This window comes from Rhinatrema bivittatum, chromosome 5 (genome assembly GCF_901001135.1).
Source record: "Rhinatrema bivittatum chromosome 5, aRhiBiv1.1, whole genome shotgun sequence".
Taxonomy (NCBI): Eukaryota; Metazoa; Chordata; class Amphibia; order Gymnophiona; family Rhinatrematidae; genus Rhinatrema; species Rhinatrema bivittatum.
In genome coordinates, this window is record NC_042619.1 from 197557945 (window position 1) to 197578147 (window position 20203).

Below are 20203 nucleotides of genomic sequence, written 5' to 3' on the forward strand. Positions count from 1 at the left end.
TATACATTTTTTAAACCCTTTGCCAGAATAGCTTTTTTTTCCTTATGAGGCAGAGGATGGCATGTACTTTTTTTGGTCTGGTTCTAATAGCAAGTTTTTATTTTTCTCAAGGCGAGTTAGATTTTTTTAAAGAGAAATTCCGGTTGGCTTGGAGTTCTTTGCTGAATTTTGTTTCATGTTGCTTCTCTTCCTCACATTATACATCTTTCCCTTCCGATCTGACACAGTATCACAAATGTATTCCCGTAATGTGCCTGAAAAAGCGGAATATAAATCAATAAAATAAAAAATAATTGGATCAAAACAGACATTAGAATGGTTTTATACATGCATGGTTTTATTGGAGAAATAGAAACGATCAGCTGTTTTGGACAAATCTTATTTTCTCCGTGGACTGAATGCACTCTACCATGTCGGAATACTTAGGGCAGGGATGTTAAACATACATCCGGCGGACAGGAAACCTCCTGGAAATCTCCTTCGTACTCGATTTTGAGGCGGTTTGCTCCACAACAGCTGCTTTCTGCCGTCCCTACCCCCTTACGGCTCTCAAAGAGTGTCCGAGTCCTGGCGTCTCCAACCTTCCATGTTATTCTCGCGAGACTTTGATAACGCGGAAGTTCGAGCACCGTCCGCGAAGTGCTCGCTTCTTCGTTCTCTCTCCTTTATTCCCATTGAGGACTGCACCATATTGGCAAGCATGTCAAGTCGGTGGCTGCCACTGAAAAGGGGTGGGTAGAACCGAGGAGCAGTTTCAGCTGCTGGAGGTTGCGTGAATGATGCAGGCGGGAGCTACTAGATTGAAATGACCAGCGGCAGAAGCGGAGAAGCAAAATGAGCTCTGGTTGGAAGGTGAGAAGTTATTAATTGCAATTCGGTGGCAATAGGTGCATTTCATGTCAATCGCTGCAGTCGGCTTGGAGCAAAGTGTAGTTGGAGTGCATGGAAAACGTTGTATATACCTATTTGTGTTTGTTTTTTTTAATAAATAGACATGCATTGTTTGTTGTATTGAAGCAAGACCTCATCTGCTCTTTTGGGGTTCAGCATTTGATGCACAAGTGTGGAAGAGCTGATTTGGCATAACCTTTTCAGCTTGTTTTTGTGTAATTAACTGCAACAAGCTTATATGATAAAAATGTAAGTCATGCAGAGGCGTTATTGGGTACGTAAAAGATCTGGGATATGGGCCCATAAGCCCCTCCCCCTAAAAATTCTGATTCTATTTATTTATTTTAGATTTTTAATATTCTGCTTTTTGGCACTTCAAAGCAGATAACATTCAGGTACTGTAGATAATTAAATAGCTTAATCACAATCTGTAGCTTTCCACTACCAAGAACAATCCTCTAAAAACACATATTTAAAAGTGAGATGTCCAACTATTAAACTTTAAATGATTTCTGTCATACATTCCCATGCTGCTATCATCAAGGAATAATTCTACATGATATGTGATGGGGGAACTGCTTTCTTAGTTTGGTCCCAGTGAGGAGCCATTGATTCCTCCACACTTGACTCTTAAACAAGTGTTGACCATGCAGAGAGAGAACACTCCGATTCATAAAGCAGGTGGTACGGCAGCAAATGTTTTGCACCATTGTTGGGAGGTGCTGGGTATGCATGTCAGTGGTATCTCTAGCCAGAAAAGTCTTGTGTTCAACAAAGAATTCCAGGCCAGTTTCAACAGCTCAGTAAAACTACTATTAAAATGATTCAGTAGCATCATTCGATTAATTCTTCTATGTGACAGTGAAGTGTGGGGTTTATACAGATGGGACAGAACCCACATCCACCCTGTACCTCGAGTTCTCTAAACATACCCTGCATCCCCAACAGCTCCAATTATGGTTGCAGAGAAAGGACAAGGATATTTTCTCTTACTACTCATATACATAAATATTCTGGTGTTCTCAGTAACTGCAACACAAACTCCCTCTGCTGTCAAGAACATTGTGAAGTAATACAAAACCTTGTAAAGAATGCATACAGAACCTATAGAGCAAGCATGTCATACTATAACACACCAATTGCCAGACACACAGGCCGATACAGTACAGTATGCTCCAACGGAGCGCACTGTTAGCCGGCATTTGGACGTGCGTTTTCGACTCGCTAGCTTTACCCCTTATTCAATAAGGGGTAATAGCGCATCCAAAACGCGCCGGGCCTAATTTAAATAAATTTATTTACTGAATCGTGCGCACAGGAGAGCGCGCTTGCCCGCTCTTCCACGTTTTTTTCACTGTATCGCCCCGTTAGACAGTAAGCCTTATCCTATGAAAGGTAGCACTCCAAATATTACAGCAAACCTTTGAATAGCAATAGACCTCATACTAGAAAAACAAGCTGGTCTGCTATGAATTCCTTCATGCAAACTGCTCACTTAACAGAATATTTCACCTGTGTCACAGACAGACCCTCGCCAAATAGAGAATAAGTGACCACAAATTAGAAATGTACAGACAAAAATTGAAATGGAAACTCCACAAAGCCAGACTCTGCGGTCAGTGACACACTGGAGAAATAGAAACAGTAATGCTTTTCCTCCTACACGGAGCAAAAAGAAAAATATAGCAGAAATGAACACTCTGAAAGCTGATATCCCTAAACTGAAAATAAAATGCTTTTTTCCACCTTTCTTTTTTGAACATTTTAATTTTCTAATTGCTTTGGTCCCTGTCTCATTTGCTCTGTCTGTCTTCTTCTAGTGTCTCATGTCCATTGTATTTTTTTCTCTTTTAATTCCTCTTACATCTGTCTGACTTTGATCTTTCCCTTTGATCTCTTTTCTCAGTTTCTTTTTCTGCCTCTTTATCCACTTCTAGCTGGATTTCACTTGTCCTCTCTCCTATCATTCGCCTTCAATCTCCCTCTTTTCACCTCTCCTCGTCCTCTTTCCAATCCCTATCCATGCTCTCACTGCCTCCCTATCTCACTTTCTTTCCCAGCCCATTTTCCCCCTCTTTTACACAATCTCAAGTCCTCCATTTCCATTCTCTGTACTCACACCTTCCCAGCCCTCAAATACTTTCCTATACCTCATTTTCATCTCTTCATTGGTCCCAGTTCCTTGTCATTTATCCACTCCCCTTACTTCTGTTTCTAAATCATATGTAGCCATCTCTTCTCCTAGCCCCATTTCCACCCTCCCTTACCCCTTTCAATGATCCACTCTCACTCCCTCCCCCGCCCAACATATCTCAATTTTCCCCACCCTCCAAATTCCTTCTCCTGTCCAACATCTCACATCTACAGCCCCATCTCATAATTACCAACCCATCTAATTACACCCTCACTTATGCTCTCACTCAGTTGCCACCCCTATTCTCCCCACCCATGCCCCTCCTTTTTCCCTGTTCAATCTGAGTGCCCACTCAGCACATACTTGAGTCTCCACTCACTCCTCTACCCCCAGTCTGACAATCCCTGCTGTTTACCTCCCCAGAATCCCTGAGTCTCTTCTCCCCTGGAAGTCCCTGTGCTCTCCTCCTCACCCAACAGATCTGAGTGTACTCTTCATTCCCGAGTCTGCCCTCTTCCCCTCCTCCCAATTCGGATGTCCCCACTCTCCCTCCCCCCATCAAATCTTAGGATCCATCAAGTCCATGGTCACAGGCTGAATTAACCATGACGTGTGGGCGATGTCATCCAGTGGCACCGAATAGACCTCTCTAAGCTAGTAGAGCTTTTGCTCTACTGAACATGTGCAGGAAGTCAGGTGTAGCCTCGTGAGCTCCCTCAGTCTTTTTTTTTGTCCGAGCACTAACACAGACGTCCATCTCTATCTCTCTATATTTTTCCTTTTTATAATCTAAATTTTCTGACTAAAAAATTGCACCTCAGCAGCCTCCCAAACAGCATTCTTCAATGCTACCTTAAACAAAAAAAAGTTCCTTTTCTTCTTGCTAAGACCAGTCATTATATATGGGATTTCTCTCCTCCACCTCTTCTGTGGCCTTACTCTGGGCTATAAGAGGAATGTGGTTCTAGTCCAACTCAGTAGTCTCTGTTTCCAGCAACTGAAAAAAGGCGAAGAGGACATTTAAACTCCCAGAGTTGGGGTGCGGCCCCAGTCTGGTTAAGACCTTATTGCTTCTGGGACAATAGTATCAAGGGTTGATTTTTCCCAGTGGGAACATTCTCCCAGGCCCTGCCCTGGTTGAGCTTTTGGGGGTTATCCCAGTACCCTTAAACGTCTGTGTAACTTTCAGTGAATGGTTCTTGGATCCATAAGAACCTGGTAGCCCTTAAATTGGGGAGGAAAAAACCCAGGGCCTATAGAACTGCTCTCTCTCTCTCTCTCTTTCTCTTCTTATTCCCCCCCATCCCCCTCTTTATATCTCTCTCCCTGGTAAAAGCAAAAAAACCCCAAAAGGCCTAAGGCATGGAAGAGCAGAAACAGAAGAAAGCCAGGTCTGCTTAGCAGCTGGCAGTGGCTCCCTGGAGGTTGTGAGTAGCAACGGTGCCATTTTATTTCCTTGGGGGAGGAAAGTCCGTGTCAAAGCTTGCTTTGTTTGCTGCGAGTTAGGGCAGCAGCTGAATGAGTTTGTTCACTGTGGGGAAGGGGAAACTCACTGAGGCTGTGCCTTGTTTGTTTTCCCTTGCTGTTTCTAGGACATTGAACACTTGCAGAGAGAGGAGAAAATGATGTGTCTGTAGGGCTAAATAGGTTCCCCAGTGTTGCGGATTCCTTCTGCCCGATCTGTGAAGGAGAACAGAGCAGGGAGCCTCAATGGGAAGATAGTAGCCCACTCCCTCAAGCTAGGGAAGAGCAATCGCGAGCAGAATCAGTGATTGCATCAGGGTAATTACCACAGGTGCTAAACAGCCCCATAGCATCAAGTGAATCTTCTTCCTCCTTTTGCAGGTGTGTTAGGGGGCAGCCCCGGTATGGGATCTGGGGGAAGCTCGCCCCCTCTAAGGGCCCAGCGGGAGCCATATGGATCCCTGGCAGTGCACAAAGCCTATCTAGTCATGCAGGGCCCTCCACATCTAGTACTTGTGATGCGCTAAGGGATGCCCTTTGCTTCCTAAAGGCAGCAGTTAAGATAATAAGGAAAAGCCCAGAGCCCCCTTTTAAGGGGGCGTTCAAGCTCCCATGCCTCCAGGAAAGCATCATGGTCTGGGGGACACTTACCCCAGGGATCCCTGGAGGATTCTCAGGAGGGGAGTTTTGAACAGTTGACGATAACTCCACCATAGTTCACTTATTCCAGAAAGAGGATCTGGCACCACTCATTTCCAGTGTAGTGGCCACCCTAGGGATGTCAGTTACTCCTGCAGAAGACCCAGTGGAAGAGAATCCTATCCTCCAGGATATTAGGAAGACACTGAGGCATTCCCCTTGCACAGTGCCCTTAGGCCTGTACTTCTTACTGAATAGGATACTCTGCCGGGAAGAGAAGTAAAATCTACCCATATCACTGGGGGGAGCGTAACAGCCTCCTCTGAATCCCTCAAGTCGATTCTTTGGTCTTGGCAGTTACATGCAAGACCACCATTCTGGTAGAAAGGGGGTTCAACATTGAAGGACCCCCAAGATAGGAAAACAGAGGCAACCCTTAAACAGGTCTTTACAACAAATGCAATGGCCCTACAGGCTTCCATTTGGGAAGGCTATGTGGCCCGAGCTGCGCTGTGTTGAGTCCAACAGTTCCCAGACAGCCCAGAATCTTCCTGGCTACACTCAGTCATAGCATTTCTAGCTGAGGACATATATGACTGGCTGAAAGCATCTTGCTGCCTTCTGAGACTGCACGAAGCACTTAATATTAATGCTGGCACTTTGCCCTTGACCTGGCTGCTCTGCTTGCCGCTAAGCCCGATCTGCTGATGGAGAAGGGAGAGAGCCTGTGCGGATGTCGAGTGCTGCATAAAGAGAGGCCTGCTTAGGTGGGCCCTCGTCTAAGGGCCCACCAAAGGCCTGCCCCTCTGTGGAACCTGTGGTCAGTGTGGCAGGCCTAAGGTTCTGTCCAGATTGGTTTTCTTTTTCTGTTTGATATGCTGTTAGTGAGGGGGTGGGTTTTTATTTAATATTTTTAAGAACGTACAGTATTCCAGTTGTTACTGGCAATGGTGAATATGGTGATCTATGAGTCCAGAGTAACAGGTCAGTTAAGAATAAGGAACTGGTTTCAGTTGAGATTGTTACAAATTCACAAGCTCACTATCAAAATAAGATATCCTCTCTTCAGATTGGATATGTATAGAAAGAGTGTCATGTTTTTGACTTAATTCCTCAACATAACTTGGACAACTTGTTAATTACCGAATCCTGGATCCTTAAATCAGACACTGTTTTAATTAACTGTTTATGTCCTCCTGCGTATAATTATCTACAACGTGTTCATCTGCATAAACAGGAGGGAGGTGTTTTAGTATTATATAAACAATGTTTAGATCTATCTAATCTAGAAATCTATCTTCCACCTCCAGTAGAATTTTTATTGATAAATGTTTCCCGGGGGGTGCGCTTGGTCATATATCTCTAGTTTAGCTGAACACCTGATCTCATTCCATTTAAAATAAGAGAGGTTGGTAATCCTAGAAGATTTTAATGTTCATATGGATGACTCTGCTTCTACACATGATATCGAGTTAACATTTGTCAGCTTTCAGTTAGTGAATTTTCTCACTAGAGGCCGCATTCTAATCTCCGTTTTTGTCCAGATAGTTTTTGTCCACAAATAAGCCCTGTCTAAAGATATGAGCTGTTGTGGACTGATCATTGCATTTTGGTCATCTGTTGGACTGTGCCAGTTCAACAAATGACTGTGGCTGTCATCTAATTAAGAGACATGTCAGATCTAGAATTGAGCTCTTGGATTTTAAAGAGAAGTGGAAACAAGGACTAGAAAAGACTGATTTCGAGTCTAGTTCATCCACTGAACTGGTGGATTGTTGTTGGAATTCCTTGCTTGTAGTTATTTATAACCATTTAGCTCCATTGAGAGATCTTAAAAGTTGCTGTAATTGTAAGCGAGCGAATTGGTTTTCTCAAAATCTCTGTATATTATGGCAGGAGGTTTGTAAGCTTGAAAGATGGAAGAGAGCTACCAGTAACGATGATACTAAACAGCAATATCAGGCTAGTTTAGACAGATATTTGTGTTGTCAAGAGGCTCACCAGGATTATATTTCAGGAAGAAACTGAATTGCCCAAGGGAACTATTTGCCACGGTTAAGAGATTATTGAAGAAGCCTGAATCACCTACTAGTTTACTTCCATCATGTACTACTTTAGCTGACTTCTTTAAGAACAAAATGTTGTAATTCATTCACAGCTGAAATCAGGAATTAAAAGTACTCCCTTACAATCTGGAGACACGGGCAACGTAAGGTGGTAGGTGTTTAGCCAGGTTTCACTGAAAGAAGTCCCCTCTGTGATAGGGAGTTTGAAGCCAGCTGACTCTTCTCTAGACCTGTGCCCCTTTGGTTTACTTGTCCTTAAAAGAAGTATCTTTTTTTCTTTTCTTCACTTAATTGTGAATAGATCCCTTAATAAAGGAATTTTACCACTGTCTCTCAAAAGAGCAATTGTAAGACCGATTCTGAAAGATGTGTGAGCAGCCTAGTGGTTAGAGCAGAGGGAAACCAGGGTTCAAACCCCACTGTCACTGTTTGTGACCATGGGCAAGGCACTTTACCCTATGTTGCCTCAGGCACAAAATCCCCTTATGGGGATCAGGAAATACCTATAGTACTTGAATGTACTCTGCTTTGATGTACACTTTGGAGTGCCAAGCAGCAGAATATAAAAATCTAAATAAAAAAAAAAAAGTGTCCAACTATTGACCACTATCAAACTTAGCAATAGTGAGTAAAAGAGTGGAAAAGTGTGTCTTTAATCATCTTGTTGAATTTATGGAAGACTATTCAGTTTTGGACAGTTGTCAATATGATTCCTTTTGTGTCATTTGAACATTTGAAAGGCAGTGCGCTGTTGATTGATCGTCATGAGTTTTTCAAAGGTTATACCTTACTGGCCTATGACCTATCATCCGACCAGGAGTGCATGGACCACTACTCGTTCATTAAAACTGGTAATCTGTGGGCTGAAATCCATTTTGCCAAAGCTTTGTGTATGATGTCTTTGACCACATGATAGAAGGAACGTTCTTTTTGATTATCTATGATAATGCACACCGTATGGATCTTCCTTGTTTTAAAGGACCCATATGTTATAAAATCTTTTTTAGATGTCTTGTTCCATGACTGGCTGCCAGATGTACAAATAGAAAGGAAGCCTGCAAGCTTGGTAGCAAATACCCAGCCCTCAAACCTTCCTGGAGAACACTGGTTAGCAATCTTAAGGAGAATTGGGCAACGACCTGATCTTTTATTCTTCACTAAAAGTATTATGAACTTTTTCAGTATTTATTTATTTTATTTTACAGATTTTTATATACCAGGGCACGTAGGTAACATCACCTCGGTTTACATTCAAACATTAATTCAGCATAGCGCTTTACAATGAAACATAAAAACTGAAATAATATAATACCGTAAAGAACTTTGATTAGAAAATAAAAGTCAAAATATGAGCGTCTGTGGAAATAAACTAGGATGAATAGAAGAGGACTCAGTTCATTAATAGTAGGCTTTTTTGAATAATCATGTTTTTAAGTTTTGTTTAAATTTTTTGTGGCAAAGTTCCTGGTGTAATTCGGAGGGCATGGTGTTCCATATTGTGGATCCAGCAATGATGAAGGATGTTTTATACCACCACAGGCAATTGTAGCATCCGCTATCCACAGCCTGTGGTTTTCACTGTATGTTTTTCCTATATCTGGGCTGTAAAGAGTTGTCTTTTGAAAATATTTTAGAATTGTAATCTGAAGAACTGTTGCAAAATGACTAAATAGTATTACAATTTGTAAAAAACAAAAAAAACCCCAACAAACAGAGAAAACAATGTGGGGCGGATTTTCAGAGCCCTGCTCGCCTAAATCCGCCCAAAACCGGGCGGATTTAGGCGAGCAGGGCCCTGCGCGCCGGTGAGCCTATTTTACATAGGCCTACCGGCGCGCGCAGAGCCCCGGGACTCGCGTAAGTCCCGGGGTTCTCCGAGGGGGGCGTGTCGGGGGGCGAGCCCGGTCGTCGCGGCGTTTAGGGGGCATATCGGCAGCGTTTTTGGGGCGGGTACGGGGGCGTGGCTACGGCCCGGGGCGGTCCGGGGGCGTGGCTGCGCCCTCCGTACCCGCCCCCAGGTCACGTCCTGGCGCGCAACAGGCCCGCTGGCGCGCGGGGATTTACTTCTCCCTCCGGGAGGCGTAAATCCCCGGAGAAAGGTAAGGGGGGGGGTGTAGACAGGGCCGGGCGGGTGGGTTAGGTAGAGGAAGGGAGGGGAAGGTGAGGGGAGGGCGTTAGAGGATTCCCTCCAAGGCCGCTCCGATTTCGGAGCGGCCTTGGAGGGAACGGGGGTAGGCTGCGTGGCTCGGTGCGCGCCGGCTATACAGAATTCATAGCCTTGCGCGCGCCGATCCAGGATTTTAGTGGATACGCGCGGCTCCACGCGTATCTACTAAAATCCAGCGTACTTTTGCTGGCGCCTGATGCGCCAGCAAAAGTACGCCTATTCGCGTTTTTTGAAAATCTACCCCTGTATGTCTAGATTTTTTCGCTGTCTGTTTCACAACCCCCAGATGTGTGTCGAATACCAAGTTATGCTGATCCTAAATAAAAGCACCCCTCTCCTTGGAGGGTTTTGAAATGAACCGAATGTCCAAGTTGTCTTTTCTTTTTTTTTTTAAGTAATTTTATTGAAAAGATACCATTACACACTCAGCCATTTGATGTGCCAAGCAGTTTACTTATTTTTTATTTTTTTTTTTATGGAGAAGGAGGTCTTTGTGCTTTACAGTCTTTGTGAACATTTCTTCAGTTGTCGCGGAAGGACTTTCCTTGAGTTGTGCCAACAGGTCCCTTTGGGTATCCTCCGCTGTGAAAAAGCTTGGGTCTGTGTAGCTTCACAAACCAGGTGTAATAAGTGGCTCTAACCTATCGGCTTTTCCTTGTAATCAAAAGTCCCACTCTTCTCCCAGGATGCGATGTACTTATTCTTTTACAATTTACTGACCAATACGTCATTTTTTTCGATAACGCATGCTGATGCTAACACTTCTTGTAGGATTGGTTCTTGGGGGGCTAGTGTGCTTTAGCAATGCCACCATTGTTGTATCATCCTGCACCGGTAGATACAGAATTATATATATTTTTTTCCATTTCCCCATGTCTGTTAAGTACCAGGTAGTGCTGTGGCACTTCTGAATAACGTTTCGCCTTTTCATAATCGGACATACCAGAACTTTGAAGTATACCTTTCATTTCTTCATCTAGTCTTTTCAGCCTTGGTGTTTCCAATATTTTCCTCTAGAACTAAAGAACTTCTCAAACAATCAAGTGGTTAACTAGGTACTGATTTGTGCTTAACTCAAAAGGCCTATGTTGAGCAGCAATGCAAAACCTGGCAGGGGCCCGATTAAACCCACACTAGCTTCTTGTTCTTTTTGAGTGCACCCAGATTCCTATTGCTTGACATTTCGTTTTCAAGACGCTTCTCTACTATTATGATTTGTTTAGCGCTATCTCTGCTTTGGTCCCCACTGAATCATTAGAAGCTGGGTTTAGGATAGCTTTTCTCCGTTGCGGAGAGGCTTGAACAAAAAGTTTTAAAAAGGTCAGATTCTGCTTTATACAATCAGACATGATGTCTGAGACACACACAACAAATACGAGGGTGGATAATACATAGTAATTTCTTTTTTATTGGGGGCATGTGTTTTTTCAGAGTATACCATGGTCCAGCCCGGCGGAAAAATATTTGTCCTTAGTCTGTAACCCCTCCGGTATCATAGGATTTCAATCCACGATGAGATATCTGTACGGTTTTCTGGTGGCATTTTCAAAGGCTTCTAAAAGGAAGCATGACTTATCGAGGTACATCTGTCTGGCTAAAACAGTGATTTGCAACTTATCTCTAGGATTCTTAAAGAGCACCATGTATTTGGTATTTAAAGATATAGTTCTGCTTGACAGAAAACATTTTGCACAATGTATATAATACTCAGAGTTCATCAAATCATCTACAATAACTATGTTTGCTTTTATTGGTTGGAAACGTTTGATCATCATTAAAAGTATCAGGCAAAAAATCCATAAATGTACTTAAAGAAATGCTATAAATATTGTTTTTACAAAGGCTGCCAGCAACTGTAGCATCACACAGTATTGTTAGGCATGTCGGTCAACACATGTCCTGCGTGCTCTAATAGCTTTTTAATAAAGAAGCTTTTGCCGCTATTTGACGGTCCAGCTAAAGTACATGAAAAGGGGGTGCCTCCAGTGCACATCTACAACATCAATATCCATGTTTTATCACCCTTTTATCGTATACAACCCTTTGTGTTTTCTTGACTAAGCCAGTCTCTATCATCCAGGTCTTTTTGTTTCTTATGATACCTGTCTGTTGTACCTGTATCTTTTTCGGACTGTTGTCCACAGCCTCATTTTTTATAGTCAAAGAGGAGATCTTTCAAGCTAGTGAAATTGATCTTTTTACAGTTTTCTACATTTAGTGTAATCCCTTTCACTTTCATACAGGTCTTTCCGCTTAACACTTTGTAGCCATCAGCTCACAAATAATTTCCCGAAAGGGGGGGGGGTGTGTCCCTGTCATCCTTCCGACTCACAGATATCATAGAGCTTGTATCATGGTATAGACAATGTTCTTGCAAACTGTCAAGCAGATTGCACAGTTTTATATATGAGAGTAAGCCATTGTAAAATAGGCAATGAAGATGTTTGCATTACCTGACAACATGCATTCTTTTGAGTGCTTCCATGTCACACATGCTGTTGATCATCAAAGTCATACGATGAAACTTCACATTCAGGTGAAAACAAATACGTACAGAGATTGTCAGGATCTCTCACAATACTTGCAATGGGTAGATTTTGCTCTTTGGCCAAACTTCCCCCCACAAAGGGGCCAATGCAATATCCTGTGCTTAAAAACGTGCGTCCAAACTGGGCACCCGTTTCTTTTTTTTCAATGCATGCACATCCACCTCTCCTGGGAGCACAATGCAATATTCTAATGAGCTGCTGTGCTAAAAAGAGACGCGTTAGGGATAAATTCTGCATCCCTAGCGCTCAAAAACATTGGGTACCCAGGTGACGGCTGTGTGCGGGTTAGGAAAATGGACGCTGAATACAATACTACAGATAACTTACTGGCACGATATACACACAGTATATATGGCCTGGAGTTTCTTCACCAAGCTGTTCATTTTTTTAACAATTTTTAGTCATCGCAAGGAGTAGATCTTAGTATTGCGACAATACTAAGTAGGAGGAACTACAGAAAAGCATTTCTTTTTTTTTTTTTTTGTATTTTAGTTGAACCCTTGACGTACGGCAGCTCCAGGGCTGGCATTAAATTTGCATTGTTAAGAAGTGCGCATTGGAAGCACAGCAATTTTTTTGCATCAGGGTAATAGCTACTAGCCTCATCTATATGGCATTTATAAATAATGAGCGCTATTAGCTACACATTTATTTGGATGTTTTGGAAGCACTAATCCCCTTATTGCATCGGGTGTTACTCTAGCTTGTTCAAAATGTGGGTCTAAACGAGGGTAAGCCTATTTGCTAGGCTGGGCGAACTTTCTTGCATTAGCCCGAAAGAATTTAAGAAAAACCTAGCAATTTGGCACTTTGCAGGGTTCAGTCTAATCAGGTCTGGATGTAAAACCACACCGCCTTTTTTTTTTTTTTTTTGTAAAATTCAGATATATATATACAGGTTTTGTTTTCTGTATCGGTACACCACTGAGTGTAACCAGAGGCTTCCTGTTTTTGACGGAGGTGCATTTTTATGTATTCAGAAAAGACTGTCAGATTTACGTTCAAAGTGCCATATTTCACCAACCACATACCCTTTTTGCAACAGCCACATTCATCTCCATAGTCCACCAAGTCCCTAGGAGGGCGCTGTCCTCATCCTTGTGGGTCCATATTTCTTACTGCGGGTTGTCGGCACATGTACGTCACAGTGGGAACATGAGCTTACCATTCACACAGATGGGTAACACAGAGAAAAAGAGCTTTCGTGGAGGGTACAAATCAAAAATAGTCTGAGAAGGGGGACAAATTTGTCATAAATGTTTTGTGGGTGGCCAATTGGTTATTCCTTGGTTTTATTTACGGATGGGTATAGGCTGGTAAAATCATAGTAATGTGTTTTTTTTTCTCCAGGCTTGGCTTTATAGTACAAACAGCATTTGTTCTGGTATCAATAGTTGCGGTAATGCATATTTAACAAGAAAGTCTGCACAGCCCCTGATGTTTTCTTTTACTATCCTCTTCCATTCAGGTTTCCACAAGCTTATGACCTTAATCACTTGTCTTTTCAGGAAATCTGCTTTGATTTGTGTTTTGTAATTGAGAAAACCAAATGTTGTAGCTGTTTAAAGAGGTCTTGGTCTTTATCATTATAACAGCTTGGACAACTATGGAAAAAACAACTATTACATTCAAAAGTTGTTTGTACCCCGTCAATAAGTGCATAACTGTGAAGAAAATAAAGACCCACCTGCTTTTCACCCCCTTTTAAAGCATCTGTGATTTTATTTGCTCTGCTCCGAGTCCTCAGTATACATCAGCCACTGGATAGAGGGGGACGAACGTCTCTTTGTCTGTCTGTGATAGTTGTCTAGAGGGACGCGTGCCATGGTCTTGGGTTCTAAAAACATAAACCTGTACATAACCATGCACATGGATGCAAGGGTTATGTACCAGAAGGGATCTATGCAACTTTTACATCAACTGCCCTGCTCTTCTACAACTCTCTCTCTCTCTGTCATTTTCATAATTTCAGATCTGTTCAGGATACAGGCCTGCCTGAAAATGTTCACATCTTGCTGGCAATAATAAGCGAGTTCCTTTTGTAAATCAAAGATGTCATATTGATTGTCCCTGTACCACTATAAAAATTCCTCTTTTTTCCTCAGGCAACAGATTCCCAACTCCATAGTACTCAACACCAGGCACAGGGCCCACATAATTTTGATTATCCCAAGTATTAAAAAAAAAAGAGAGAAATAGCCCTTACAAAGGCTTACAGCCTTGAAACCCCATGGCTTGTGGTTGCTTGCTAAGCTTCATGGGCAGGAAATTTAAAGAGTCTTTAAACTGTATACCCAGGGCTTCAATCGTGATTTGTAAGAGTGTAACACTCTCTATCCATCTTTTCCTTTAGCAGTTCGCTAACTACAGAATAACCATCATAGCTTTTAGAATTATGTGCTATGAAAGTGTAGCCTTTCAACTTTTTGTCCCAAAAATCTTAAACTCAGACTCTCAAGACCTTTGAATTCCCATTTTCTTTTGTTGTTTAAATCTGTCGCATATATGTAATTGGGAACATACCAGCCTGTTTCCTGCATACACTCACAATCATAAAATATATATTTTTCACATATTTGTGCATGATCAATAGGGGGCATAAAACACAAGAGCTTGTCACCAGCGGTGAAGGGCTCACAGCACAACTTACATTGTCTGCCCCTGCATTTATGCCTCATGTCCACATACGCTACACATTTCTCACACAGTATTTTAAACAAGCACTCAACTTCATTTTTTAACACCAGAGCTGTATATCTGTCTAAACATTCTTTAGAAAGACAATGCAATTTGCATGTAGGACTTCTCTGTTGTGCACTAACATTGTCCATGTAAGTAGCTGTTAATCAAAGACGGCACCATAATGTACAATTATGATCATGACTGGCAAAATTTACAGACATTTTGCTCACCATAGAACTTTTTTACATCTAATATGCCATAGAAATAGTCATCATAAAGCAATATAAAAACAGTTTTATGGCATTCAGGTCTGTCATTTGTCTTAAAACGCCACCATTCTTTTGTATAAAGTACAACCCTTAAACGCTGTTCAAATGTTGAGACGACATCATTTTAAAATGAGCCTACGTACTCCTTTGCAACCCTCAACTTGGGACTCCCCTCTTATATTGCTGGAAAAAGCAAGTTTTCTAACTCTAAACTGTGTTTTCCATAGATAGCAGAATGAATTAGTCATGGAATAGCTACCTGCCTCCCGGGAGAGAATCTCTGACTGCTCAGTAGAGCTGAAAGCTCTACTCTTGGAGAGACAAGTCCATTTAGTGTCGCCAGATAATGCTGCCCACTTATAATGGCAAATTCCTTCTGCATTTACAGTAAGCAAACTTGGGTTTTTTTCCCCCCTTTTCCTCTTTCTTTTCCTATCTCCTGCCTTAATCCAATCCCCTCTCCCCTTTTCCCCCCATCCCTTTCCCCCCATCCTTCTTGTACTCTCAGCACAATCCTATGAAGTGGAAATGTGTTTTTTTATTTTTACTTTTATTTTTATTTCTATTCTTATCAGAGCTATAGGACAGGTTTGCTACCTATTCCAGAGAACCAGCTGCAGGGTAGGTTTGCTGCCTGTTTTGAGAACCACTGACTATAGCCATGTTGGTTAGGCTGTAGATCCACCCCTGAGGATCCATGATTTAAAACTGATATGGTGTCCTGCCATACAGTTTATCACAATTGTGGGGTTTGCTCCAGTCAATGCCTACATGACTACTCAGGTGTTTGGAAGAGTGGTTTTTAGTCGGTAAGGTAATTTCACTGGTATAGGCTAAGCATTTTGTAAAGAAACATAAACGGCCCTGTTTTTAAGTGATTTTTTACTAGATGTCAGCTATTTAGCTAGGATTTTAAATTGGCATGCTTTCCTACATACTTTATCACAGTTTTTTTTTCCAGCTAGTCCCCCACATGATGGGTTTTAGAATGTGGTTCGAAGTGGTTGAAGCAACTGCGTTATCTTCCTCCTGCTGAAGGTGACAATTTGGGGCAGGCAGTTCTGAGAAGCAGCTCAGCAATATTTTTATAGTAAGAATGGCTCCGTTTTTAATTAATTAAACCCCATGTAGAAATAAAAACTAATGGTGTAGGATATTGTTTTAAAATGCGGTTTTTAAGCAAATCATTTTATAAGTAAATTTTTTTTTTTTTGCTTTATTATTTATCTATATGCAAATATCAGGTCATATCTAATAAAGAGGTTGAGAAATACACTTCACTCAGCAGTTGGATATGAGTTCTGTTTTAATTTTGTAGGCAGTTTAAGCATGTAGTTAGTTGCATGATGAGTATGCACCTCCTGTGGAAGCAGCTGACAAGTATGTTAGTCATTCTCATAATTAAATACTATTAACAATATGGTCATCATATATCTCTGCTTTTGTTTTTTGTAGTTCATCATATATTTCTTATAGGGTGATGAAAATTCATGTATGAATAATATCAGTTTTATTTTTTAAATTATAAATGTTAGCATATAATACTTATTTAAGATTTCCTTTCCTTTCCTCCCTTCTTTCTCCTCCCTTTTCCCCTTCTTTCCCACCCACATCCTACAATCCCATACCCCTCTATACAACTTATGGGGTAGATTTTATAACAAGCGTGCGGCCTACATGTGCGCGCGCTACCCGGCGCACACACGTACACCTGATTTTATAACATGCGCGCGCATATTATAAAATCCGGGGTCGGCGCACACAAAGGGGTGCACAATTGTGCACCTTGCACGTGCCGAGCCCTCTCCAAGCCACGCTGCCTTCCCCTGTTCCCTTCCAGGCCGCTCCGAAATCGGAGCGGCCTGGGAGGGAACCTCCTTACCCCCCCCCCACCTCACCTCACCTTCCCTTCCCTTCCCCTACCTCTCCCTGCCCTTTCCTCCCCTACCTTTGATGATTTCTTTTTTTTTTTTATTGCAAAACGTACTTCTTCCCTGTTCTCGATCTTCTTCGAATTTACTGTCTCAGATTGAACCAGCTGATGCTGAACCTTTTCCATTTTCTCCACTTGAAGATCTATTTTCCCAATCTCATTTCCTTGTAACATCAATTCTGCAGTTTTATTTCACTGCACTATTAGTTTCTTTAACTAAAGAAGCTAATGAGGAAATGGAAAAATCTAGTTTGACCAAAACATTCCAGAGGGATTCTAAGGTAATATTGCATGGTTTAGAAAGTTTTGAAACGCCATCCTGCACATTTGTTGTCTCTCCAGCCATCCAAGGGTCTGATTTAGCTTGCTTCGAGATGGATGTCTGTTCCGCTCCTGCAGGTTCAAAAACGGAGCCAGCAGGGTCCTCTCTCATTGAGGGCTTCTCTACTGTCTGCTCCACTGCCTCCGCGGCACTCGAGGTTCCTGCTTTCCCCACCATCTCCTGCCGCAGTTTAGCTCTAGGCAGTGCCCCCTGAAAATCGCCCCGGGATTCGCACGAAGCTAGGGGGAGATGGTGTCGCCAGTGCTCCCGGACTCAGGGAGATTTCATCGGCATCAGCAGCGGCCATCGCACCGGGCATTCAAACTGGCATCACGCTGAAAAACTCAATTTTTAGCTGCTCCAGACCAGGTAAGGGAGAACGAACCATGTTCTCCCGTAATTTTGCTTTGCACTTTCTGTGAGGCATAGCAGCAAGGAGAGAAAAGAGCAAAAAGGCAATAGCACAGGGGAGCTTCTCGGCGCACGTCTCAGTGGTCGGCCATCTTGCCCCTGCTGAGGTAGCTTTTAAGAGCCCAGCGCACATATCAATTAGGGGATGCGCACACAAGTCAGACTCACGCGTGGCCACCTAATTTTTAAAGCTGCTCAGATGCATGCTTAATCTCCTGCTCCACACACATCTCAAAAGTTTTCAAAAAAGGGTGGGGCATTGGCTTGGTCTGGGCTGGACATGGACGTTTTGGGGCATGGCCAATATATGTGCACGTAAATACTTATGTGCCTGAGCATGTACCCAGATCTCGTGCCACATAAATTTACTCCTTGGAGGAGGTGTAAGTTTTTAAAAATAAAAAAAGCCATTTTTCAAGGGTTGAAAGGGTCTGGGATAACTGGGGGATGTGCAGATTATCACACCAGGGGGACCTAGCGGTTAACTGGGTGAACTGGTGGACAAACTGGTGAAACGGGCAATGGTGTAGATGTGCACTCCTTTTAAAATTCCATGACTTAAGTGGTAGAAGCAGGATTTATAAGGGTACGTGTGTGCCCACTTAACCTGACTGTGCACACATATGCACCCAATTTTATTTTATAATATGCCCACATGTTATAAAATGGCCGTGTATCTGGGTGCGCAGCAACACACATAAGTCAAAGGGGCCGATGCAATAAATTTGCATAGAAAGCGGGCGCTGAACTGTCAGCGCCCGTTTTCTTAACGAGCCCCAGTGCCATGCAATATTTAAATTAGGGGGTCGTGTTAGCAAGAAGTCGCTAGGGTCACTTGCACGACCCTAATGCATCCTTGCTAACGAGAACCTGATCGGTTTTCATGACTTGGCCGTCCGCCAGTAAGGAAAACCCGACGCCGATAAACTCTGCGCCTGTTTTCCTTGCTTGTTTTCCTTGCTTTCGAGTCACAAAAACCTACGCTGAGTTTATCGGCGTCGTTTTTCCTGACCGGCGGATGGCAGTCACGCAAATCAACGTCTGGTTTATCGGCGTTGGTTTTTGTGACTCGGCCGTTCGTCAGTAAGGAAAACCGACGCAGAGGGGTCAGGAAGCGAATGCTTGTCAGTCGAGCATCCGTTTTCCTGAACCTGATTGTCTATTTTTTTTAAACTTTTTTTGTTTCTTTAATTTTTCATCCTACTTAATATCACAATGATATTAAGTAGGATGTAGTTTTTTTCTGCTTTTCTGTACTTGTTTTAGATGTGCTCAGCTATTAACGCCTGCTCCTGGCAGGTGTTAATAGATGACAGTTAAATGTGCATCCAAGACGCACATTTTTGTTTTTGCATGGGGAGTGAATGCCTAATAGCCTCATTCACATGCATTTGCACATGATGAGCGCTATTAGATTCACTCCATGTTGGACCGGCGTTGAATATGCGCTGATCCCCTTATTGCATTAGAGGATTGATTAGTGCCTATTCTACCCGCGTCCAACTGCGGGTTAACAGTGTGCTCAGCTGAGCACACTGTATTGGATTGGCCTCAAAGTGTACCTCTGTTTGAAAGTTATCGTCCCTAGAGGCACAGTTTTGGGAACATTCACATCCAATTATATGTATAGTACCTCCTTGTAGAATGTATTTGTGAGCAAAACAAAAATTATGAAAATAAGTACCTCTATACATAGTACATTTAAGACAATTGTCAGGCTGTAATAAATGAGCTGAATATGCCTATGTTTGAGGCATATACATACGTCTCAAGAATTTATACTGAGTTTCCTTTTGTATAATATTCACAGTAGTAAGACTCATCTCGTCAAAGCATATTTGTAATTCATTGTGACAACTCAATTTCCCCTTCCTGCTTTCATTTATCTAATAAATAACTTATGGAACTATTTTGTCTTCTCTTTTGTATTGCTTTAAATGTAGAAGCGCAAGATCCCTCTCTTTTTATGCCATCAAAGAATATTTCCTCCTTTTCTTTAGGAGAAACCTCTCTGCATAATGTTTTGCCTGTAAATATGCAAAAGATTGTCTATTATGCAAAGAGTACTTTTATTTCAATTTCAAAAGTGTACTTTCTATATTACAAAAACAAATGAAATATTTGACTCAATCTTTTCTCCTTCCATCTCTTAAAAATTCCATTAGTCATATCATTGGTATCCGAGACACTGTGCTTGTCTGGTTCACTTCCTTTATATCAAATCGCTCTCAGGAGATAAACCTTAACTCCCACCATTTGAATTGTTATACTACAACATCTGGAGTACTTCAAGGCTCCGCATTGTCTGCCATGTTGTTTAACATTTATCTTCTTCCGTTATATTTATTTATTTATTTATTTATTTATTTAAGGTTTTTTTATACCGGCATTCATGAACTCGTTCACATCATGTCGGTTTACAGAAAACAGGGGTGCGGATAATACAACCAAAAAACATAAATAACGTGATGAAGAGAAGCAGTTACAATTAACAAGGGCTAATGAACTGGGAATGTAAGAAATAGAAAGAGATAGAGGAGAATAATTATATACAAAAGTTCAATATAAATATGGTGTCTCATATGTACAGTCTCTGAGTAGAGAGTTTGTTTATGGTGCATATTAGGTAGAGTTCGAGAAGGCTTGCCTGAAAAGCCATGTCTTGAGTCTTTTCCT

At 42.1% G+C, this 20203-nt stretch overlaps 1 protein-coding gene across 1 annotated transcript in view; it reads left to right on the forward strand.

The window, feature by feature from the left end:
* The first annotated feature begins 723 nt into the window (after positions 1 to 723).
* Positions 724 to 20203, forward strand: part of LOC115092303 (cohesin subunit SA-2-like) — a 360840-nt gene continuing 341360 nt past the window's right edge. The window contains exon 1 of the mRNA XM_029603069.1: positions 724 to 852. Coding sequence (XP_029458929.1) covers positions 835 to 852 — 18 coding nt within the window. The 5' untranslated portion in view covers positions 724 to 834. The remainder of the gene's footprint in view (positions 853 to 20203) is intronic.